Source organism: Paroedura picta, chromosome 7 (genome assembly GCF_049243985.1).
Source record: "Paroedura picta isolate Pp20150507F chromosome 7, Ppicta_v3.0, whole genome shotgun sequence".
In the NCBI taxonomy this organism is placed as follows: domain Eukaryota; kingdom Metazoa; phylum Chordata; class Lepidosauria; order Squamata; family Gekkonidae; genus Paroedura; species Paroedura picta.
Genome location: NC_135375.1, coordinates 4,649,754 through 4,674,562, shown reverse-complemented (window position 1 = coordinate 4,674,562; position 24,809 = coordinate 4,649,754). Strand labels below are relative to the sequence as shown.

The 24,809-nt window shown below is 56.1% G+C and overlaps 1 protein-coding gene and 1 non-coding gene across 3 annotated transcripts in view; one reads left to right on the top strand and one right to left on the bottom strand.

Moving 5' to 3' along the window:
* CNTFR (ciliary neurotrophic factor receptor) overlaps positions 1-24,809 on the bottom strand; it is a 278,409-nt gene that overhangs the window by 72,606 nt on the left and 180,994 nt on the right. For both annotated transcript variants that reach the window (XM_077346597.1, XM_077346596.1), the window contains exon 4: positions 5,302-5,532. In XM_077346597.1, the coding sequence (XP_077202712.1) occupies positions 5,302-5,532 (231 nt within the window). The remainder of the gene's footprint in view (positions 1-5,301; positions 5,533-24,809) is intronic.
* Positions 7,174-7,279, top strand: LOC143842511 (U6 spliceosomal RNA). Its single transcript, XR_013233153.1, has one exon. It is a non-coding gene; the product is annotated as a U6 spliceosomal RNA (small nuclear RNA).

Below are 24,809 nucleotides of genomic sequence, written 5' to 3'. Positions count from 1 at the left end.
TTCCCAAAATGGCCAGTGATGGGCCTGGAGGAGGGGGGGGAGGGGAGGGGTCCCAACCACATTCTGCACCACTTCTGGGGTTTCTCCAAGCCTGAAAAATGGTTCAGGGGTTTCTCAAGGGTAACGAAGTCGAGAAAGGGTGGTGGAGTGGTTCTAATCCAGGGAGACGGGTTTGGTTCCCCACTCCCCCACATTCAGCCAGCTGGGTGACCTTGGCCTAGTCATAGCCCTGATAGAGCTGTCCTGACCAGGCAGTGATATCAGGGCTCTCTCAGCCCCACCTGCCCCACAGGGGGTCTGTTGTGGGGAGAGGAAAGGGAAGGCGACTGGAAGCTGCTTTGAGCCTCCTTCAGGTAGGGAAAAGCAGCTTATAAGAACCAACTCTTCTTCTTCTTTCTTCAGTAATCTCAGGGCTCTCCCAGCCTCCCCTCCCTCAAAGGGGGTCTGTTGTGGGGAGAGGAAAGGGAAGGCGAATGGAAGCCGCTCTGAGACTCCTTTGGGCAGTGAAAAGCGGGGCATAGAAAGCAATCTCCCTCCACCTCCTCCTCTTCTTTGTCTCCTTCTTCTTCCTAGGAGCTGACTTCTGAGTTCTCTTCCCCTTGCATCCCCTTGCAGTGTAGGGGTCTCAAGGGTGTGGAAGTGGTCTAATTTTATAAGCCGCTATCATCTCCCCTGGCCCTCCATTCTCCACACTAGGAAGCTCCCAGTGCCCTCACCTTTTCTGTCATCCACACCTCTGCTTCACAAGACGTACGCCTGCTTGGGCCTTGGATTGTGGCCAGCAGGCCCTGGGGTCCAGAACCCCCTCCCTGGAGATGGACTTTGCCTCCTCATCTCAGGCCAGGCCGTCAGCAGCCAGCAGGGCTGGAGGAGAAGAGAAAGAGCAGGAGCTTCCATCCCGGGCTGCATCTGGCGTCCAGCTGAACAGGAGATCCAAGGAGGATTGGGGGGGGGGTCATTTATTAGCAACTAATTGCTGCTCACCTGATAATCAGGGGGTAGAGGGCAGTCTCCATGGGTCCTGTTGCCCCCCCCCCCCCGTTCTGCTGTGTGTGTTTGGCTGTTGATCATCCTGCCTTTTTCCATGTCCCTTCCTCTTGCCTTTGCCAGTTCTTTAGTGACAGATGGGGGGGGGGGGGTGTCAGCTGGAAGTGGGGAGCTCCCATAAAAGAGCCCGTCTCTCCGGCTGCAGGGACGTGGCTCCGAGCCAGCCTCCCCAATCCTCAAACTGATCCCGGCCTCCACCTGCTCTGCAGACAATTATACACACATGGCACAACAAGAGAGCTGCATCCGGCCCCTGCTCAAGGCCAGGGAAAGAGCCTTGAGCACAGATGGCGACAACCTAGGCGTCCTGTTCTTACCCCTCTAGGTGTAGCCACCCCCCTCCCCGGCTGGCTCAACTTTAGAAATGTGTCCCAGATGAATCAGCGCTGACGGCTTCTTTCTCTCCGTCCACAGAGAAGCCAGCCCCAAAGAGAAGAGAGTCACCTGGCTTCTAGAAGAAGAAGAGTTGGTTCTTAGATGCCGCTTTTCTCTACCAGAAGGCGTCTCAAAGCGGCTCACAGTCGCCTTCCCTTCTAGGTACGGGAGGTGGAGAGAGCTCTGAGAGAAATGGGATTCGCCAAAGGTCACCCAGCTGGGGGCATGTGGAGGAGGAGGGGGGAATCACACCCAGTTCTCCAGACTGGAAACCACTGCTCTTAACCTGGCCTGGGAGCTGCAACCTCATGTCCAACAGACACCCCCCCCTCCGTTTGACCAGCTGCCTGCCACCCTCCTGCCCTTTATCCCCAAAGTGGCAGGAGGAAGGTCTGGGGGCAGAAGGGATGTCACACGGTGTCCCCTCCTGCCTCTGCAGCATGTTGGGCCCCTCTGTGGCCATCCATGGCGTTTGGGGGGATGGGTGGGCTTGTGTCCCATCTGGGTTTCCGAGGGATGTAACACTGCATGTCACACAACGTTCCCTATGCCCATCAACCCCCCCAGGAGTGCTGCCTAGAGGCCCGGGAGCTCCAGGAGTGCTGCCTAGAGGCCCGGCTTCCCTCGTTTCCCCCCAAGGGTCTTCCAGGCCATTGACTCAGCAGGTTCAACCCCTCAGGATCCCCACATCTCACAAAGAGGTCAGAAAAGCCGGCAAAAATGAAGCGCCAGACCCTGCCCTGTTTGGATTCCTGGCCCCCCACGAGGAGGCAGAGCCTGGCCTCACCCAAACTGACCTGCAGGCCAAGAGAGCGACCGGTCTGCTTCCAGAGAGTTCTCCTTGGTCCTGAACGCCTCGGCTCCCCCCCCCCCCCCACCCTTTGGTGGTTGAACTCTTCTTTGCAGGAGGCTGATGGGACCCGCAGACGGCATTTGCGCTGTGCAAAAAGCTGAGCCTAATTGGCCCCCCCTCCTGGGAAAGGCCCCCAGGATGTTAGGGCTAGACTGGGAAGCAGCAGTGACAGTTCTGCAAAGCAGTTTTCCCCTCTCAGTTTCCACCTTCTCTTCCCTAAGGTCATTGGCACAGGGCACACAGCTCTTCCCTCCCTTGTTGTTTTCTCACAACAACCCTGTAAGGTAGGACAGGCAGAGGATGCCTGGGCCCAAGGTGCTCAGTGACTTGGCCCTGCAACTTCCACCACTCCAGTTCTCCAACATGAACCTCTGCGGGGGAGGAAGGCCAGGGGCCATCGGGCAGGAAGGTGGAAGGGACTGCCCAGCGCTGGCTGCCGGACCTAGCAACAGCTCTCTCTCAGCTCTTCTGCTCCTGGGTGCTGCCCACAGGAGATGCTGCTGGGGACTGAATCAGGGACCCTGGGCCTGCAGAGCAGCAATTTTATAGCCCTCCCTGGACCACACTTTGCAGGGCTGGCACAGGAACTAGACGGGAGGGGGGACCTATAAGCCCCCCCCCCCCCCCCGAGCTCTTTAGTCAGAGAGCAGAATGCAAAAAGGAGACAGGAAGGCGCTCTTCCGGTGAGGCCCCCAAGAGCTGCTGAACTTGCACAGGGTTTCTGGACCTTGACGGCCTGGGAGCTGCTGGCTGGGACACCCGACCCCTCCCCCCCGGGCCCCCTCCAGGGCCCCCTCCCACCTTCTCCCTCTCCATCCCCAGTGACTCCCGAGGAACACGGAGCAGCAGGACAAGGGGCATACATCACAACAGCATCACTATTCATCATCTGCCGGGGGAGGAAGAGCGTTAAATTAAAATTAAATTAATTACCCTAAAAGCACCTCACCTGATTAGTTCCATGCATACTTAATGGCACTAAGCCCTCCCCTCCCCAGGACCGAGGCCGGCGGTGTCCTTAACGTCCCCCTGCACCTGTTTGTGGGGCCTTCCAAGGTGTTTGCTGGCCCCCCCGGAGCAGGGGCAGGAGGGGGGTGGGAGGGGGGGAAGCTGTGCAAAAATTCCTGCTCAGACAGGCATCTTGAACATCATGCCCTTCCCCAAGAGAGAGGGGCGTGGTTGAAAGCCAGGCTGCTGAGGAGTCAGAAAGATGGCACGGTTGAACGGGCAAGGCCAGAAGCACCTCTTGGCTCCTTGGCCAGCCCCTCTGATGTAGCCCAGCCATTCTCAAGGGAGGGGAGCATCTGCCCCCCTGGACAGCCCTGGCACATCTGGACCGTGTGAGAAGGGGAGCCCAAGGTCTTTAGGGGGGCCTTGGTAGCTGACCCCCTGAAATACTCATGTACGACATCAATAATTGCTAGGGAGTTCGACCTTCAACAAGGGAAAGAAAAAGAGACTATGCAATCCATCCCTTTGTAGGTGCCTGGAATATGGCCATCAAGGGAAAAAAATGCAAAGGTTCTAAACTTGAATTTCAAGCCATCTTGAAAAATGTCTTTCCAGTTATGTCATAATATTCAGGTTTCCTTGGTGCTCAATAATAAATTGCTTTCCGTCTGTCTGCTTGTGTCGGGTGGCACCCTTGTGTGAGGGGGGTGGGGGAAGGAGAGGTCCTCAGAGGTCTGAAATGGTTGAGAGCAGCTGGTGTAGCCAAGGACCATTATGGAACACCAGAACTATTGGCCAAAACAGTACGATGGTCAAAGTTTGAAAACAGAAAGCAAAGAGAAGGGAAATGTCAACGTGATAACCATTCCTCAGCAGCTGGCAAACAGGGATTATGCCAAATGTGACCCAGTCCTGAGATTTCTATGCAATTCCTCTCTTTAAAACCTCCTTAGCTGCCAAAGCAAACAAGAACATCCTTTGAGTAACAAGAGAGTCAAGGTCTGATCATGATAGTGATAGTGATCCATGATAGTGATCCACGCGACGGTCACCTCCAGACTAGATTTCTGTCACTCGCTCTACGCAGGCCTGCCCTTGTCCCTGACCCGGAAACTCCAGCTAGTGCAAAACGTGGCTGCCAGGGTCCTCACTGGCACACCTTGGAGCGCCCACATCCAGCCGGTGCTGAGGCAGCTGCACTGGTTGCCAATTGCTGCCTGGATCCGGTTCAAGGTTTTGGGATTAACCTTTAAGGCTTTACACGAGTTGGGACCCACATACCTGAGGAACCGTCTATCGCCCTATGTCCCCCACAGGACGTTACGCTCTGCGGGGGGAAATCTATTGGTCGTTCCTGGCCCTAGAGCAGGGGTAGTCAAACTGCGGCCCTCCAGATGTCCATGGACTACAATTCCCAGGAGCCCCTGCCAGCATTCGCTGGCAGGGGCTCCTGGGAATTGTAGTCCATGGACATCTGGAGGGCCGCAGTTTGACTACCCCTGCCCTAGAGAAGCGCGCCTAGCCTCAACCAGGGCCAGGGCTTTTTCAGTCCTGGCCCCCACCCGGTGGAACGAGCTCCTGGAGGATCTGTGGGCCCTGCGGGATTTGTCAGCTTTCTGCAGGATCTGCCTCCCCCCCTGCCATGTTCCACCCCCCGGCCCATCCATCCATCTCTGCAGCCCCACGTAGCAAATGCCGGCCACGGAACAAGAACAAAACAAGCAGCAGGGCTCCGAAAGACCCAGGTCCCCCCTCCTGGCCAAATAACAAAACATCCCATTCGGAGGAGGAAGCCCCACCTCCCCCTTCTGTGCCTCGTGAGCGTTACTTCCGCGGAGACCCAGGAGACACGAAAGAGTCCTCAGTCCAACCTGTTTCCTCCCCCCCCCCCAGTACCAAATGCAGGCTGGGCCGTTTGGGGGACGGGCGCTTTTCTTATGCCCTTCTGCAGGAGGGTGCTGGACAAATAGCGGCATCAACACGAGAACACTGAGCCCCCCTTCTTCTTGCCACGGGCAGGCAGGAGCCCAGAGCTCACCCCCAGGGAGGGGGCAGGGGCCCGGATGAGTACTCACTCCCTACTCGGAGGTTCACCCGGTACTTGAGGTGCCACGACGATCCCTCGTAGCAGGAGTACAGGCCGCTGTGGGCCAGGTCCACGTGCTGCAGGACCAGCCACGAACCGTTGAGGTGGGAGGCGTCCAGGTCCGTGTTGTTGGCCGTCCAGGTGACGACCGCCTCCTGGTCCAGCGACCCACACTGCAACGTCACGTCCTTGCCCAGCTGTGCGTACTTAGTGTGGGAATCTGGGATTCAAGAGAGAAGAGAGAGTTATGGGCACTGTGGGGCGGAGGGACCCTCCGGGAGGAGCGCAGGAGAGCCGCACCCCCCCCCCCCACAGGAGCCGTTTTCTTGAGCCACACAATGAAAACAGCACAAAACACGAGGGAAAATGCCATCAGGTGCAGATCAGCCACACCCTAAAAAGTCGCTCCGGAGAAAAAGAGAGGGTGTCAGCCCCCAAAGGAGACGCCCTGCAGGGTCACTCCTCCCAGTGGCTGAGCCTGCGTGCAGCTTCCGAGGGGGGGGGGAGGCATCTATTCTTCCCTACCTGGGGAGGGGTCCCCAGGTGCTGTGATCAGGAGGGGGATGGCGGGAGGCCTGCAATTTGGGAAATGGAGGCTCTGAACGGGAAGGGTTGAAGGGCATCTGGGGGGGGGGGTTGAAGGGAGGGGGGCACGGTTCCCCCCAAAGAGGGGGGAAGGGAGGGGGGCACGGTTGGAGGAGGCTGCTAGCCCCCCGGGGCAGGTCAGAGACAGGGGAAGGGGAGGCTGCTTCTGCCTGGAAGGGCTTCCAGCAGAGGGGACCAGGGGGGTCTCTGCGGAGAGGCCGTCCTGCTTCAGGGGAGGGGTCCAGCTCCTGCCCACAGCCCAGTCATCCTAGGAAGGGCTGTGGGGACTAGCAGCAGTCTCTCTGACAAAAGATGCCTCAACTTTGCCCCAATTGTGTTTATCTACACAACGAATAAATCTGTATCCTTTGCCATTCTTTCCAGATGTGGAACTTCACCACCCTTCTGCACTCCGGAGGGATCCCTGCCATCGCGGGGGGGGGGGGGGAGTGGAATCATATCCAAGAGCCTGTTTGACCATTCCCCCCACCCCGAAAATCTGACCCAGAATCGAACCTGCCCTGTCAATTTTCCGGGCTGTCTGAAGGCCAAACCGGACACTCCTTTGGCAAAAACACATGGACATAACAGCAAAGCTGGGGCTGGGGGAGGTGGGGTCATTTTTGGGGAGGTTCACCAAGAAGGGGAGGGGGTATTCAACCCAGTGAGTGCTCTGAAAACTGCCTCACCTTGTAACTTATTTCCCCAGTCCAGGGAGGAGGTTTAGACTCTCTCTCCCTTTGGCCAGGGCCCCGCATTTCACAAAAACAGTCTTGATTTCACAACTTCTGTGTTTGGCACAGGGTCTCCCCATTGGGGATGAAACTGCAATCCTTTCCTGACGTTACACATAAGAAATGGCTAAACAAAGCAGCAATGGCACCAGAGAACGTCAGCCATGGAAAAGGAACCAGGAGAATCACACAGGGGCGCAGAGAGAAGACAAAGGGAGAGAAAAAGAGGACTCCACGTGTGAAAATCCAGGCTGGGACAGTTTAACACACACCCCACTCTGTTTATATGTCAGGATGCGCTTTGGATCCCAATTCTGTCAGGGGGATCAATAACTGGTTGACAAATCGTACCCAGAGGGTGCTTGTTAATGGTCCAGCATCTTCTTGGAACAGTGTGACAAGTGGAGTACCCCAAGGGTCTGTCCTGGGGCCTGTGTTGTTCAACATGTTTATAAATGATTTGGATGAGGGATTAGAGGGGGTACTTATCTGGCCCCTGCGCAAGGATGGCATGCAAATTCGTGAAGCGTTCCATATTTTTTGTGCTCACTTCGGCAGCACATATACTAAAATTGGAACGATACAGAGAAGATTAGCGTGGCCCCTGCGCAAGGATCCTTATAAAATTTGCAGATGATACTAAACTGGGAAGGGATCACAAACACAACTGAAGACAGCAACAGAATACAGGACGATCTTGATAGGCTCGAGAAGTGGGCTAAACTGAATAAAATGAAGCTCAATAGGGAGAAATGTAAAGTTCTGCATTTAGGTAGGAAAAACCAGATATACCAGTATAGGATCAGGGAGACTTGTCTTGGCAGGAGCATGTGTGAAAAGCATCTAGGAGTCTTAATAGACCATACATTGAACAGGAGTCAGCAGTGTGACTCAGTGGCTAAAAAGGCAAATGGGATGTTGGGCTGTATCAAACGGAGTATCGTGTCCAGATTACGGGAGGTGATGGTACCGCTTTAGTCTGCTCTGGTTCAGCCTCACTTGGAGTCCTGTGTTCAGTTTTGGGCACCCCAGTTGAAGAGGGATGTTGACAAACTGGAACATGTCCAGAGGAGGGCAACAAAGATGGGGAGGGTTTGGAGACCAAGACGTATGAAGAAAGGTTGGGGGAGCTTGGTTTATTTCGCCTGGAGAGGAGACAACTGAGAGGGGATCTGATAACCATCTTCAAGTATTTAAAAGGGTGCCATGGAGTGTAGAGGATGGAGCAGAGTTGTTCTCTCTTGCCCCAGGGGGACGGACCAGAATGAATGGGATGAGATTAATGCAAAAGAAATTCCGTCTAAACCTCTGGAGGAAGTTCCTGACAGTCAGAGCGGTTTCTCAGTGGAACAGGCTTGGTGGTGGAACAGGAGGTGGTGGGTTCTCCATCTTTGGAGATTTTTACACAGAGGCTGGAGAGCCATCTGACGGAGAGGCTGATGCTGTGAAGGTTCAAGGGGGTTGCAGGTGACAGTGGAGGAGCGAGAGGGTTGGGAGTGTCCTGCATAGTGCAGGGGGTTAAACTAGATGACCTAGGAGGTCCCTTCCAACTCTGTTGATGATTCTACAATTCTAGAATCTTATTTTCATGGTATTGAGGATTTTCATTGGTTGCCTAAATTCCTCCCAAATTGAAGGGTGGGGCACGCACTCCCTGGTTCCTTCTCAGCTCTTGGAGAATTGACAGTCTGTCTAACAGACGCAGGCGATGTTTATCAAACCTTTACGAAATCAAAAAGGGAGAAAAGGATACTTGGAAATTGGGTGGGGGGTGGCCGGCCAAACAAGAGCAATTTTGGAAGGGCTGCTTTGGACCATCTGGCATGCTGCTGCTTACGCTTTCCCAGCCGTCACGAGGTCCCTTCCAAGCAGAGGGCTGCCAGCTCTTGAGCCAGAAAGTTTGGATGGGAGGGGGGGGGGGGCTGGGAAGGGGCCTGCTGAGTTTCAAGGCTGACCCCAGAGGACAGTCAAGAGAGCCCCAGAGATGGAGGTAACTCCCCATCTTGGGACAGAAAAGCGTGCCTTCACCCAAGAGTCTCATAAACATACTGAGAATGTCAATGTCCGCTAAAAGCCAGGAAAGAGGCATTTGGAGCTGGCCTCATCACCCCAGGGCCCGTGGGAGGTCTCCCACACAAGCACCAACCAAGGCAGCCCTGCTTAGCTTCTGAGATTTCCCCCGATATCTAGCCGACATCGTCCAGCACATAGTTGGAACCCATGACTGTGGGTCGTCTCCTCTGCTGCCAACAGGGACCACTCCCTGCCCTCCTCCACTTTTCAAATACCTCTAGAGAACCACCATGTCCCCTCTCCTGTCTGGGATGGGAGGTGAATTCCCTCCAGGCCAGGCTGGATTCTGGAGATTTTTGGTGTCTGTGTGTGGGGATCACTTGAGTATGAAACTGGGGTCACTTGTGGGTGGGCAGGTAGTTGTGAGTTCCTGCATTCTGCAGGGGGCTGGACTAGATGACCCTGGAGACCCCTTCGGACTCTATGATTCTATGATACCTCCTCTTCTCCAGGCTGAACATTCCCGGGTCCCTCAGCCTTTCCTCACAGGGCTTGGTCCCCAGGCACCCCTGGAATATTCTCATTGCTCTCTTCTGCGCCGTCTCCCTTTTGACCACATCCTTTTCGGTTCCTCTCTGCTTCTCTGGTGTCAAATGTCCACCCCCCTCCCGTTTGCTTTTCAGAGCATTTATGAGATCAAGGCCTGCCTTCCGCGCTCTCTGTCCTCCATAAATAATGGAGGACACATTCGGTAAGAATCACAGGTGTGTGACGAGACTGACAGGCAACCAAAGGGCGGCAAACCCTGCAGGTTGACGAAACCAAGAGTACTGCAGGGAACAAACGGACAACGGCAGCAGCACCTCTGGGGAGGGGGACAGTGGAGACCCCCCCAGGAGACAGAGAGGAGGCCCAGGAAGAAGACCGGCCTCTTGGAGGGTGCAGAAGGCAGTTCCTTGAACGGCTCCAATAAACAGATGGAAACTCTTTCTAAGACTCAACGTTTGCCTTCGTGGGGAGAACTGCCACGGGACACGACAGGCGCAGTCACAAAATGGCTGCCACAAAATGGCTGTGGCAGGAGGCGGAGCCAGCCACAAAATGGCTGCTGCAGCTTACCTCCCGCTGTACAGTGCAGATCCTTGTGCTGCGGTGGAGGCTGCAGCCAAATGAATGTTATTTAAAAATCTTCATAGTCAATCGAAGCTCGAACTGCCAAATCTTCCTCAGCAAAAGCCATACCTGGCCCCACCCACTTTCCAAAACTCTTGGCGGGCACCACCGGCTTGCGTAGGGTCCCCAGTGGGGTGCCCACTGAGCAGTGAGACCCATGAGACACAGACCCACTGTTATGTCAACACACCCAGTTGAGCGGCATTCAGTAGCCCACCCCCTGACCTTAGAGAGAGTGGAGGGTCCCTGCCACAGCCTGTGCTTGGCCCAGAACAAGACCCCAGCCACAAGCGGATCGGACCAGTTAAGCCAGGGGGAGTCAACCTGTGGTCCTCCAGATGTTCATGGACTACAATTCCCACGAGCCCCTGCCAGCGAACGCTGGCAGGGGCTCGTGGGAATTGTAGTCCATGGACATCTGGAGGGCCGCAGTTTGACTACCCCTGAGTTAAGTGATCCAATGGCAGGTCCGGTCCTGACCGCTGGCTAACAGAAGTCAGAGTCCCTGATGTTTGAATCGCAGTTCTATTAATCGGCACACACAACTGTGCTTGTGGGATCAACCAACCCCTTTCCTGCTGCTTTACCACTTAAGCTCTGGACTTGTTGCCGGTCAAAATCATCAACTTTGCTCTTGCCTCTGGCAGGGGCTCATGGGAACTGTAGTCCATGGACATCTGGCCAGCCAAGGCAGTCGCGGAGGCACAGCACCACGCTCTGCATCTGCTCCCCGTTCCCTGCATCTGGGCAAACAGCACCGGGTGGGACTGCTACTCTTGACCAGTAACTAGTCCAGAGCATCCAGCATCGCCCACTTGGCTTCCCGCAGCCTACAGCGGACGGTGCTTTTAATCTGAATTACCTTTATCCTTCTTGGGGGCATCGTGTGAAGGGAAACAGACAATGTGTCTGATAAACCACACGTCCCAAAATATTGCATTGGTGTCCGAGGCATCGGGCCAGAATCTCAGAGGAGACATTTGAATCCTGCCTACAAGCTGAGGCTCCCCAGAGAGTGAGGATGTGTCGGCCGCAGTGCTCAGCGCTCCGGAGACCTCTCTGTTCGGCTGAAATACGTGCGTTTCCAACAGATAACTGACAGGCAGCTTTTCTCTTGCAGCCTCAATTCCCTCCCCGGCCACGGAGAAGGCAGCCAGCTGGATGCCTCAGAGCGACCCCTGACCAATTCCTGGGAAGAAGGAGAGGGCAGGGCGTTGATCCCATGACCCCTCCACCGAGTCCAGACTACTGTCTCTTGAAGCAAACTGAGAGACAAGGCAAGAGCCAGGGGCCACCCCAACCACCCCCTTCCAACACACCTCCCCTCCCGCCATTTTGAGAAGCACACACCGTTTGGAAGCAGAGTGCTTAGGGGATCTCTCTTCTCCCCCCCCCTTTGTGGTAACACGAGAAACCGCAACAGAACAAAACCTATATAAAAACCTTAAAAGCCCAAACATGGCAGGTGAGGCATGCAGCCTCCCTTGAAGGCAAGTTTCCTTTGATTAGGTGTTCCTGTGCTGCTGCCGGCTGTGATGTCCTTCGTTGCTTCCCGGTGCCGGTGAGTGAAAAGATAAAACGGACCGTGAGTCAATGCGTCCCTTCTAAGCACCGGCGGAGATAAAGTCACCGATTCGGGGGAGAGGAAATGACAGAGCCTCACTGACAGGCGAGAGCGTCCTGGGCCACCCAGGGACCCAGCATGGAAAACCGAGGCACATCTCCTCGCCCCCCACAATGCCCATGCTGTGATCCACAACCCCAAATCCAGCTAGTCAAGTATTTGCCCTGATTGAGATCCCAGAGACCAAATCTTCTGAGCCTGCGGAGGCTCAGAAAACAAAACGAGGGGTTCTTTGGGGGGTTCTGTGTTCACACTTGCCTCTTCCAGACTTCCGAGAGGTCCTCTGCCTATCTAAGCCCATCCTTGCCCAAAACGTTTGGCTCACTTCCATCTCCCGCCTCCCCATCGGTCTCCGCTTCACTCTCCTGCTTCAAGCTGTGCCCTGCTGGGACCTCAATGCCCCGCAGACTTGGCTGATGACGCCACACGCCCCCGGGGACCTCCAGCCGCAGATATCCTTTCATCATCCTAAGAAAGGCAGCAGAAGCCCTCACCTCAAAACGGAAGCGCTATTTTGAGTTTCAGGTTACCGCTTCAAACGCTTTCAGGCAGGTGGCCATGGAGCAGGAAAAAATGCAGGACTGGCAGACCCACCATAAAGGGTTGGCCATTGAGCAAGACAGGAGAGAATCCTAGAAGGGGAAGGGACCATCCAGACCATCTAGTCCCACCCCCTGCTCAACATCCCTCTTCAACTGGGGTGCCCAAAAGTGAACACAGGACTTCAAGGGAGGCCGAACCAGAGCAGAGTAAAGCGGTACCATCACCTCCCGTGATCTGGACACGATACTCCGTTTGATACAGCTCAAAATCCCACTTGCCTTTTTAGCCACTGAGTCACCCTGCTGACTCATGTTCAATGTATGGTCCACTAAGACCCCTAGATGCTTTTCACACATGCTACTGCCAAGACAAGTCTCCCCCATCTTATACTGGTATATCTGGTTTTTCCTACCTAAATGCAGAACTTTACATTTCTCCCTATTGAGCTTCATTTTATTCAGTTTAGCCCACTTCTCGAGCCTATAACGATCGTCCTGTATTCTGATTCTGTCTTCAGTTGTGTTTGCGACCCCTCCCAGTTTAGTATCATCTGCAATAGTTTGTGAGTAGTTTGTGGAAAGCCAGGCGAGAGGAAGGCTGTGTCCCCTAACCCTACAAGCCCATCCCTTGAAGGAGAAGGGAGCTGGTGGACACAGCCTCAGTTGCCGGCACTGTGATTTAAAAGGACACCTTTCTCGGTGTGATGAAGAGGCGTCAGGGTAGCCAGAGATACGGCCCGTTCCAGGTTTAATTTGTTCGTTAACGAAGCACCGTGGCAAGCAGAGAGCACGTCTGTTTGCAGGAATCTCCAGAGTCAGCAGTCCTGCTCTCTTGACACCGGAAAATAATTAGCAGGGAACTTTAATTAAGAGATAACAGATGAGCGCTAAAGGACTCCCACTTAATCACTAGCAGACAGCCTGGAGCTTGATTTCTATTTACTCCCCTGTCCGGCCGAGCTGAGCCCAGGGCACCTTCCTGGCAGGAGACCGTCCTGACAAGAGGCACCCAGCTGCCTGTTCCTGCCGGGCTTCCGAGATGTGTGGCCACATTCCCTTGGCCTGGGCAGCATTCCCTTGGCCACGCTCTTTCACCAGCGACCAAGAATCCCATCTCACACGAGGCACGGAAATCCCTTTCTATGGAAACGAGGGGGTTGACCTAACCTGCCCCTTCCTTGGGGAGGGAATACGTTCGTTCCCCATCCCTGTTTTGTCCTCACAACAACTATGCAAGGGAGGAAGCAGGAGCTGGAATGCCCCAGACCTCCGCTTGCATTGAGATGTTATTTTCTTTGCTTTCTGCATGCCCTGCTTTTCTCCCCGCAGGGGGGCCCAAAGAGCCTTACCTCATTCTCCTTTATCCTCACAACCTCCCTGTACGGTGGGCTGGGCTGAGAGCGTGGGACTGGCCTGGGGCCCATGCCAACGTGGGGATTCGAACCTGGGTCTCCCCAGATCCGACCCCCTAACCATCACACCACAGCACAGCCCCATCAGCCCTCACTCCTTTCCGCAAGGAAGGCAGAGCGGCAGGCCTGGGTCTCCCTGCCCAGGGCACAATGGCCCTCCCTGGAGGAAGCATGCCGGCCTCCGGGTCAGCGGAGGAGAAATCCAAAATGGCCCCCTCTGACCATCACCGTCGCTCCGGACCTCTCGACACGTGGGGTCCCAGCACGGGTCTGTCAGGAGTGAGGAGTCTAGTCCTGGAACCGCCGGCCGAGCCAAGAGCCATGAAGGAGAAGGTGGAAGTCAGCAAGGCAAGGCAAGCCCCCCCCCCCCCCGGGAGTCTGAGACAAAGCAGATGTTGTACCTGGATCCCTGGACCGGGGGGGGGGAGGCTGAGAGCAAAGCCCGCCTCCACAGCCAGATGTTCCCAGCACAGACTCTGTCCGCCAGCTGTGCATTCAATCAGCTCCAACCCATGGCTGAACCGGGCTAAGCTATTAATGGAGACAAGCCCTCGGTGGGGCCGTCCGCGGGAAGGAGCCGCTGAGCGGGGGAGATGGCAGGCAGCAGGGGGGAGACAAATGGCGCAGGCTCAGCAGAGAGCCCCTTTGCCTCCCGGGGAGCAGAGGGGAAGGATGGCTGCAGGGGAGGGGGAGGAGCCCCTTGGGATCCTGAAGAAGGGGATGTGCCGGTCTGAGGAGACAAGACTGGCCTTGGGAGTCCGAGGGGGTCTCATTCCGCAGGAGGCAGCCTCAGGTGCACTCCCTATCAGCTCAGTCCTGCCCAATGTGGTCAGATCTGCAAAGGGAAGCAGGGTCAGCCCTGGCTCCTAGTTGGATGGGAGACCCCCAAGGCACACGAGGGGCAGGGAAGAACGGCAACCCCCTCCAAAGGGCTCTCGCCCGGCTGCCGGCCCATCCTTGGTTCCCCTGGCCACGCCACACACGTGTCATCCAATAAGTGAAGGAAGCATCAGGACAGCAACAGAGGCAGGCTGCTCCAGCCACTGTGCCAACAGAGGGGCAGCCTGGCAGTGCCCACGCAGGTGCCCAGAGCGCCCAACGGGAGTGGCCCAGCAGCTAAGGGAGGGCTTTGCCTGAAGGAGGAGAGGTTGTCTTTGGACCCCGAAGGAGAGGAGAGGAGAGGAGAGGAGAGGAGAGGAGAGGAGAGGAGAGGAGAGGAGAGGAGAGGAGAGCGCCCTGCACAAGAGCTTTCAAGGCAGCTGCTTAACACCTCCTCCCCAAATGTCTGTTCCCTTCAAAGCATCTCCAGTCGTCCTCCCCCCACTAACTGCAGCTGGGGCTTTCAGGGCAAGAGGTGGACGACGTGGACGCCCCTCAACCCTGCAAAGATGCATGCTCCATTCTAGAGAGTTGCATAGATAAATGTTGCAGCCACTTGAGGATTTTTGACTGCGAAGAGCTTCTGGAAATTTGTTATCGCTGACAAAGAACACTTCAAAACACAGCAGCAGACAGTGGGTTTTTTCATTTGGTACTTGGGTACCAATCTTCCATGTTGAAACCAATGGAATTAATTAGTAAACAAGATGCCACTGCTTACAAATATATGTCTATACACAATCTGTAGCTTTGTTTTGGGAATTTTATGCACAGTAGTTGCTTTGTGCTGTTAATTCATCGGACCCAGGACTACTAGCTTGAGCTATCCCAATGGGGTCACATATACAGGTACTTCTGAATTTCCTGCCTTCTGCAGAGGGTTGGACTAGATGACCTGGGAGGGCCCTTCCAACTCTAGGATTCCACAGAGTTGCTTTGTTGCTGCCTGCCTCTGTTTATCAACCCTAGGCTTCCTGGGAGGTGCCTCCCTGCAATTTCCATGTGATTGGGTGCAGCCCGGCAAATCATTTCCCATCTGGCACGGCAATGTGAGTATCGTGCTTTCCAGGGAGATGTGATGGAGCTCTTTGAACCCTCCCCAGATATTCATGGACTACAATCCCCATGAGCCCCTGCCAGCGTTTTCTGGCAGGGGCTCATGGGAAATGTAGTCCATGAACATCCTGAGGACCACAGGTTGACTATCCCTGGCCTAAGGGAAGGGGGAGACAGTCGGGCACATCCAAGGACTCTGACCAGTCCTGGCAGGAGACGTCTGGACCCAGCAGTAGAACATCTGCCGGGCATGCAGAAGATCCCAGGTTCTACCACGGCATCTTCACTTTAAAGCCCCAAGCAGTAAGCTTGATCTAGTCCCACCCCCTGCTCAAGGCGGGATCAGCCTAAATCATCCAGGAGAAGGATCTGTCCAGCTGCTGCTTAAGGACCGTCACCCCCTAACTCCTGAGCTCTAGAACGGGAGATGCCAGGGACTGAAGCGTTTTAATCCTGCTATTGAGCCGTTATCGTTCTCCACGTCGCTGGAAGCCATTCCTGGGGGTCCTCTCCTCTGCTGCCAGGAACCTTCTCCTGCCCTCCTCTAAGGGACCACCTTTCACAAGACAGCCATCCTGACCCTCTCGAGCTCCTCTTCTGCAGGGGGCTGGTCTTCCTCCTGTGGCAGGCCTTAGTGGCTGCAGCTGCTCGTACGGGGGCAGAATTCCAAAGGTGCCCTGAGGCCCACGCGGGCTGGGGACCCCCGGTCCAAACTCTGCCGTGTGCTGAGCAGGAGAGAGCATCTTTGCCCTCAGCAGGGCCAGGCAGCCTCCCAGGGAGCAAACAACCCCCTGCTTCAAGGGCACAGATCTCCGTGTCTTAAGCTCGAAATGCCAGAAGCGCCCCGCGAAGGGGGAGGGGTTCCTCCCCCCTTTTAGCCACTCAGCTGCAAGAGGCGTGCGCATGTTCCGTGAAAGTTAATGCAGCGTTTCCGGGAAGAGAGGACGGGACCAATGGGCACGCCAGCAAATATGCTGCTGTCACAAGAGATCCGCTGTGAGGGAGACTCCTCCGCATGCCCTCTGGCAGCCCCTCTGCGGGGCACTCATGAGAAGAGAAGGGAGGCGGGGAGACGCAGACCAGGGGGAATCCCAGCAAGAGCTCCCACCGCAGTCAGGCCCAGGACTGAGCGTAAAGGAATCACGGAATCGGAGCAGCCAAGGAAGGAAGGGGCCACAGAGGCACTCTAGACCAGCCCCCAGCCCCCAGCCCCCCCCATCATCCCCAGGCATCCCGAGAAGGCTCCGTCCAGACGCTGCTTGAAGAGGGCCAAGGAGGGAGAGCTCTTTGGAAGGCCTGGCCCAGCCGTCTCTTCGAAGCTGGAAACAGGAGCGCTCCCGGGGCTGTCCTTGCCCCCCAGATTAGTAATTTCCCCACGGTTAATTCCTTGGCCATTATGACCGCATCTTTTGGTTTAGCAAATCCCTCTTCACCACCATCTCCCTGAATTAGAAAACGGTCCTGTCCACCCCTTAAGAGGAGACTCAACTCTGGTGGTTGCTAAAGCAGCAACTCTTGCTCATGTAGAACAGTGAGAGCAGGCTCCTGAGCATGCACAGAGAGCCCTAGAAGTTCTCACCTCCTTTCCTCCCGCATGCATACACTGAGAGCTGGCCATCCTAAAGCTGGGCTTCAGTTCCGGGGCACCTGCTGACAAAATGTATTCGTGTCAGAAATTGCTTGGAAGGGAACTTTCTAGCCCCAAGGGCAGCATGGAGCAAAGGGGGACTGGGTCACTCAAAATGGAGCCGGCCCAGGGTTGGGGAGAAGAGCGAGATCTTTGCTGTTCCAGCCAGCCTTCTGCAGAGGAATGGCCCTTCTAGGCTAAGAAGGCAAACCAGAAGCCCTGACATGGCGCCCCAAAGCCGCCTCCCTCCCTCCCTCCCTCCGTCCCTCCCTCGGGTGGCAGACCCTGCAGAGCCAGGGACCCTGGGCTGGGCTTGTGCTTCTCCTCCCTTCCCTCCCCTTGGCCTGTCCAGCCGGGCCGGGAAGGAGCCTGTCTCTCCTTGACGCTGTCCAGAAGAGCAGGGCTGGGACCCAGGCAGCTGCCTCACGCCTCTCGCCTCAGGAGCCCCGTTTCGGAGAGGCTGAGAGCGCGTTTCTCTTTCCAGCCAAGGGAAGCCGTAAACCAGAGAAACATGAAGCAGAGCAGAGCTGCCTTTCTTCCCTCTTTGCCTTTCTTCACAAACACCTCCGGGTTCCTCGGGACGCTGTCCCCAGAGCGGCTGGGATTTCGGACGTGTTGACGGGACCCCGGCGTCCAATTATTCCTCGGCCGTGAGTGAAAGACGACGTTTGAGGAGATCTGGTTTCCAGTAGGAAATGGCAGCGGAGCCCGCTCCAGGATTACCTAATCCGTCCATTTTGGGGAGTGACCGCAGACACGGGCCCTGCAGGAGCTGGCCCCTTGGCCGGGCCGGGCCGGGAGCACAATGCCGGGGGCTGTTGGGGGGCAGGTGGGAAGGCCAGGTGGAAGACTGATGTGCAGCAGCCAGGGGGGCTGCAGCTCGGCCCTTCTGAGAACCAACCGGGTTCCTGTTGCAGAAGGGGAGGGAACTGGCCGCAGAAGCCTCCTTTCCCAAACACATCCCAGACTGGGCCATTTCCCCCTGGCTGGCACCTGGACTCCAGTTCTGATTCCAGTACTCCTCCAGTTCCTGGTTGTCTCCCTTCTCCTATGACTGGCCTGAAAGATCAGATCCGGAGGTACTGCAAGAGCACCGGCTGAATGCGACCCCTACGGAGAGGCAGCCAAAGGGCCAAGCTGGCTCCTCTCCTTCGCAGCCCCACCCCATCCCACCCTGTGCTGGACTCTAATTTGAGAGATTTGGGTGTGACTCCCCCTCCTTTTCCCTCCTTGCAGCAGTGCTGCCCCTGCCGTGCCCCTCATTCATTCATTCATTCATTCATTCATTCATTCATTCATTCATTCATTCATTCATTCATTCATTCATTCATTCATTCATTCATTCATTCATTCGATTTATTGCCCGCCGCTCCCCAAAGGCTTGCAGCGGGTTACAATCATCGCTTAAAATCCCAATAAAACCCCATAAAACAGATAAAAACAATCCCTACATAAGACCAATACACAACAAAAATATCAAAAGATCAGACTCGGCGGTAAAGTTGTTCCAATTTTGTAACAATACCCTGAAACCATCTTCAGGTGGAGGGTTGGGCAGGTGGAATTCGCCACTGCTGCTTCTTTGGAAGGGGCCCTGATCTACCTGGCTGCCCGTCCTCATCCATAGACCTGGCGCAAGAACTCTGTTTTGCAGGCCCTGCGGAATGCTGGAAGATCCCGCAGGGCCCGCAGCTCACCCGGGAGCTCATTCCACCAGGTCGGGGCCAGGACCGAGAAGGCCCTGGCCCTGGTCGAGGCTAGGCGCGCTTCCCTGGGGCCGGGAATGAGTCCTTCGGTGGCTGAGCTGGGACAAGGAGATGCGCCCCATAGTGGCCGAGGGGTGTGTGAAGCCTGGCTTTTGCCCCTCCCCTGGCCTGGAAGACGCTGTGCCCACAATTCCGCTGTTGAACCAGATCCCGGCTGGCGTCCCTGCAGTCCCACTTCAAGGACAGGCCTCTGCCGTGTTTCCTGCTCAGAATAATCTCTGTACCATCCAAACTTGAAGGAGGGGGGGGGTTGAGGCATAATCTGGAGTCCCTCCAGATCCCAGAGGGCAGAACGTGCCCCCCCCCATCACTGCCCATTGGCAGAGTTGCTGCAGGGGTGGGGCTGGGGGCCTCCAATCCCTCTGTGTGGAGGAGGAAGCAGGTGGTGGGCTCTCCTAAGCCTCTCCTAAGCCCGCAAAGGGTTTCAGAATGTGGGAGGGACAAGTGGGGGCTTTTGCTCAGCAAGGCTTTAGATTGGCTGGACAGATTTATTTTAAACGTTGCTTTGGCAGCAGCTGCCGCCCTACCATAAGGATCATCATCACTACGTGACTGCAGGAAAACTGCAGCAGCCATTTTGTGGCTGGCTCCGCCTCCCGCAGCAGTTGTTTTGTGGCTGGCTCCGCCTCCTGCAGCAGCCATTTTGTGGCTGGCTCCACCTCCTGCAGCAGCCATTTTGTGGCTGTGCCCGTCACCCTGCATCAGGATTTGAAAGGTGTCCAGGGGCTCAAAAGGGATGGGGGGGCACTCCTGTCACTTTTGAATCCCTGTCCAGATGGCCCCTCCCAACACTGAATCTACGGTCTGAGGGAAGAAAGGGGGACACCCCACAGCGCTCTCTCCAGAGTGCCCCAGTCATCTGTAGTGCACGGGGACACCTTGGGGACGGGGTGCTGGTGACGGAGAAGGCCTTCTGCTCTCCCACACACCTGAAGCCCCGCTCTCCTCCTCCTCCTCCTCCTCCTCCTCCTCCGCCAGGGATGCCGGGGGCTGCACATGCTGTCATCTTTTTTACTAGGACATAAAAATAAGACTCCAATAAAGCACTGCGGCATTAGAGGGAATGTAAAAGACCTACTGGGTCCCCTCCAAAACACACTCTTCCCAGCCAAGCCAGGATTGGCCCCAGCGGCCCATCTGCCTCAGCCTTCTCAGCTCTCGTTTTACCCCCCATCCCGCCTGCGCAGGGTCAGCTTATGGCCGCCTGGTGCACGCCGGAGCGCTCCGCTTGGGGGGCTCTGGGGTGTGTGAAATCATAGCCATGACGTCGCATTAACATCCCCCCTCCCGGTATATTTTTCCTGGTTCATTTAATTGCTTTTCAAATTCCTCCCCCGGGTGGATTCTCTTGCCTGCCTCTTTTCTTGGCTGAGCGTCTGGTGTTTTGTCACTTACTAAAGATCGGGGCGGAGGGGGGGGGGGAGTTGTTGTTGCTTTTAAAAAATAAAGTCAGCACATCGCAATTAAGCCCCGAGTAAGAAATGTCAGCTGAGAAAAGAAAACATTTATTCTGACAGAGTTGGGTAAAGAGAGGAATTAATCCCCACCCACATGAGCAGAGGGCGATGGACAGACCGGGAAGCTGACAGACCTGGATCCTTCCTTTGCTAGGCCAGGGAGCCGGAATGAGTTGGTGGGGGAGGGCTGGCCCTGGCCAGAGTGCGGGCCAGCAAGGGACGCCTGCGGAGAGGGAGCCCAGGGCTAGGTGCCAAGACAGGTGCCTGCCCCCCCCCCCAGGCCACCTACAAAGGCCCTGAACGGCAGAGCACAGCCTCTGCAGGGCCTTTTCTACGGTGGGACCCTCCAGCATGGACTCACCTCCCTGCCGTGGCTCACCTGCAGACCAGGCATTCCACTCCGCAGGCAAAACTGTGAGCCCAGGCTACCTGTTCAGTTGTCAACACATGAAGCTGCCATCTAGTGGATTAAACTAGAGGGACGGACCAGAACCAACGGGATGAAGTTAATGAAAAAGACATTCCATCTAAACCTCCGGAAGAAGTTCCTGACAGTCAGAGCGGTTTCTCAGTGGAACAGGCTTCCTCGGGAGGTGGTGGGTTCTCCATCTTTGGCGATTTTTAAGCAGAGGCTGGAGAGCCATCTGACAGAGAGGCTGATTCTGTAAAGGCTCAAGGCAGTGGCAGGTGACAGTGGGTGAGAAAGAGGGTTGTGAGTGTCCTGCGTAGTGCAGGGGGTTGGGCTAATGACCCAGGAGGTCCCTTCCACCTCTGTTATTCTACGATTTTATAAACCCTCAGTCCATCAAAGTCAGTATTGCCCGTCAGACTGGCAGCCGCTCTCCAGGATCCTGGCAGAACTCTCCCACATCACCCACAGCCTGAAACTATTTTAACTAGAGCTGCCGAGGACTGAGCCACTTGGTGGGTTTTGGACGTCCTCACCCTCCGCTCTTGAATCAGACCCCTCGGTTTGACTGCTGTTCCTTATTAGGTCTCTATCAGGATTAACTATTACCGTTTCTTAGCATCGGCTGAGGGTTTTGTGGCTAATGTGAATCGCCCCAAACTAGTTGGTTCAGCACCAATTCAAGCCTAAACTCTCCCTCAAAGCTAAAATGACTGAACTGAGGTAGCCTCACTTTGGCCACATCATGAGAAGAAAAGAGCCTTTGGGAAGGACAACCACACCAGGGAAAGCTGAAGGCAGCAGGAAAAGAGGAGGGCACAGAGGGAAAGGAAGTCACAGACCCACAGGTTGCAAGGCTCTTAGCCAAAGGACACTTGGAGGTTGCTATAGGTCAGGAAAGGAAGACGGAGGAAGAAGAGGAGAAAGAAGAAGGACAAGAGGAGGAAGAAGAGGAGAAAGAAGGAGAAGAACAAGAAGAGGAGAAAAAGAAGGAGGAAGAAGAGGAGAAAGAAGAACAAGAAGAGGAGAAAAAGAAGGAGGAAGAAGAGGAGAAAGAAGGAGAAGAACAAGAAGAGGAGAAAAAGAAGGAGGAAGAAGAGGAGAAAGGAGAAGAACAAGAAGAGGAAGAAGAGGAGAAAGAAGGAGAAGAACAAGAAGAGGAGAAGAAGAAGGAGGAAGAAGAGGAGAAAGGAGAAGAACAAGAAGAGGAGAAAAAGAAGGAGGAAGAAGAGGAGAAAGAAGGAGAAGAACAAGAAGAGGAGAAAAAGAAGGAGGAAGAAGAGGAGAAAGGAAAAGAACAAGAAGAGGAGAAAAAGAAGGAGGAAGAAGAGGAGAAAGAAGGAGAACAAGAAGAGGAGAAAAAGAAGGAGGAAGAAGAGGAGAAAGGAGAAGAACAAGAAGAGGAGAAAAAGAAGGGGGAAGAAAAGGAGAAAGAAGAAGAACAAGAAGAGGAGAAAAAGAAGGAGGAAGAAGAGGAGAAAGGAGAAGAACAAGAAGAGGAGAAAAAGAAGGAGGAAGAAAAGGAGAAAGAAGGAGAAGAACAAGAAGAGGAGAAAAAGAAGGAGGAAGAAGAGGAGAAAGGAGAAGAACAAGAAGAGGAGAAAAAGAAGGGGGAAGAAAAGGAGAAAGAAGGAGAAGAACAAGAAGAGGAGAAAAAGAAGGAGGAAGAAGAGGAGAAAGAAGGAGAAGAACAAGAAGAACAAGAGGAGGAAGAAGAGGCAAAAGAAGGAGAACAAGAGGAGGAAGAAGTATTTTTTTTAAATATATAAGCTGGCTCTCCTTCTCCAAGCTGGCACTCCAGAAGGGACTGGACGGCACTTCACACACACATTTTATTTAATTTGTTCACATCTGGAACTGCAACTGCCCATTACGGTGATGAAAACCACGGCTGCCTGGGAACAGCTCCAAGAGACCCTCCCCAGATTGGGGGCAACAGTGTGGCAGGTGGCATTCAGTATTGGTGCCAGGTGATGCACTTTGGGACAAAAAGTGGCTGGCTGCATGTGGCTGGCTGCATGTAGAGGAGGAGTAGAAAATCCAACCCAATTTTCCAGATTAGAGGCCACCACTCTTAACTACAGCACCAAGAGGAAGTCAACATCCACATCTCAGTGCCAGGAGGTAACATGAGGGAGAGGCTTCAACCTCTATGCCGTTTTCCTGGTTCTCTAAGAACTGTGTGAGACAGGAGGCCGGACTGGAGGGACCCTCCCTGGCCTGACCCCGCAGGGCTCTTCTGAGGGTCTTCTCAGGGGAAGGCCTCGGCCTCTCTGCCCTGTGGCTGGCCCTGCAGAGGAACTGGCTGGCCCCTGGGTGAGACGGGAGGCTGGACTGGAGGGACCCTCCCTGGCCTGACCCCGCAGGGCTCTTCTGAGGGTCTTCTCAGGGGAAGGCCTCGGCCTCTCTGCCCTGTGGCTGGCCCTGCAGAGGAACTGGCTGGCCCCTGGGTGAGACGGGAGGCTGGACTGGAGGGACCCTCCCTGGCTTGACCCCGCAGGGCTCTTCTGAGGGTCTTCTCAGGGGAAGGCCTCGGCCTCTCTGCCCTGTGGCTGGCCCTGCAGGGAACTGGCTGGCCCCTGGGTGAGACGGGAGGCTGGACTGGAGGGACCCTCCCTGGTCTGACCCAGCAGGGCTCTTCTGAGGGTCTTCTCAGGGGAAGGCCTCGGCGTCCCTGCCCTGTGGCTGGCCCTGCAGAGGAACTGTCTGGCCCCTGGGTGAGATGGGAGGCTGGACTGGAGGGACCCTCCCTGGCCTGACCCAGCAGGGCTCTTCTGAGGGTCTTCTCAGGGGAAGGCCTCGGCCTCTCTGCCCTGTGGCTGGCCTTGCAGAGGAACTGGCTGGCCCCTGGGTGAGACGGGAGGCTGGACTGGAGGGACCCTCCCTGGCCTGACCCCGCAGGGCTCTTCTGAGGGTCTTCTCAGGGGAAGGCCTCGGCCTCTCTGCCCTGTGGCTGGCCCTGCAGAGGAACTGGCTGGCCCCTGGGTGAGACGGGAGGCTGGACTGGAAGGACCCTCCCTGGTCTGACCCAGCAGGGCTCTTCTGAGGGTCTTCTCAGGGGAAGGCCTCTCTGCCCTGTGGCTGGCCCTGCAGAGGGACTGGCTGGCCCCTGGGTGAGACGGGAGGCTGGACTGGAAGGACCCTCCCTGGTCTGACCCCGCAGGGCTCTTCTGAGGGTCTTCTCAGGGGAAGGCCTCGGCCTCTCTGCCCTGTTGTTGGCCCTGCAGAGACACTGGCTGGCCCCTGGGTGAGATGGGAGGCTGGACTGGAGGGACCCTCCCTGGCCTACCCAGCAGGGCTCTTCTGAGTGGCTTCTCAGGGGAAGGCCTTGGCCTCTCTGCCCTGTGGCTGGCCCTGCAGAGGAACTGGCTGGCCCCTGGGTGAGACGGAAGGCTGGACTGGAGGGACCCTCCCTGGCCTGACCCAGCAGGGCTCTTCTGAGGGTCTTCTCAGGGGAAGGCCTCGGCCTCTCTGCCCTGTGGCTGGCCCTGCAGAGGAACTGGCTGGCCCCTGGGTGAGACGGGAGGCTGGACTGGAGGGACCCTCCCTGGCCTGACCCAACAGGGGTCTTCTGAGGGTCTTCTCAGGGGAAGGCCTCGGCCTCTCTGCCCTGTGGCTGGCCCTGCAGAGGAACTGGCTGGCCCCTGGGTGAGATGGGAGGCTGGACTGGAGGGACCCTCCCTGGCCTGACCCAGCAGGGCTCTTCTGAGGGTCTTCTCAGGGGAAGGCCTCGGCCTCCCTGCCCTGTGGCTGGCCCTGCAGAGGAACTGGCTGGCCCCTGGGTGAGAGGGGAGGCTGGACTGGAGGACCCTCCCTGGCCTGACCATGCAGGGCTCTTCTGAGGGTCTTATCCTCCGTGGGAGGGTGACAGGGGATTACCCTGGACGTCCATTGGCTTTTGACACAATCAGCATCCTTCTGTGGATGCTGGCTGGGTTGGGGGGTGTGTGTGTGCTGAGGACCCCATTCCTATGCTGCCTCCCCTTTTTGTCTAGCCAAGGTGTGTTCCGCCTTGTGGCTGAAGGTCCCCGATTCCATTTCCTGAGCTGAGCTCCCTGGCAAAGAGCCACGCTGGAGAGTCAGGGGTGGTGCCTGGGGTTCGGGGCCTAATTAAGGCAGCCAGTGGGCTCAGCAAGGTCCCCTAAACAGATCAGTGCTTTTCCTACTCCCCCCCCCCCGTGCAGAATTAAAAAAAAAAGGGGGGGGGGAGCCAGTTCTCG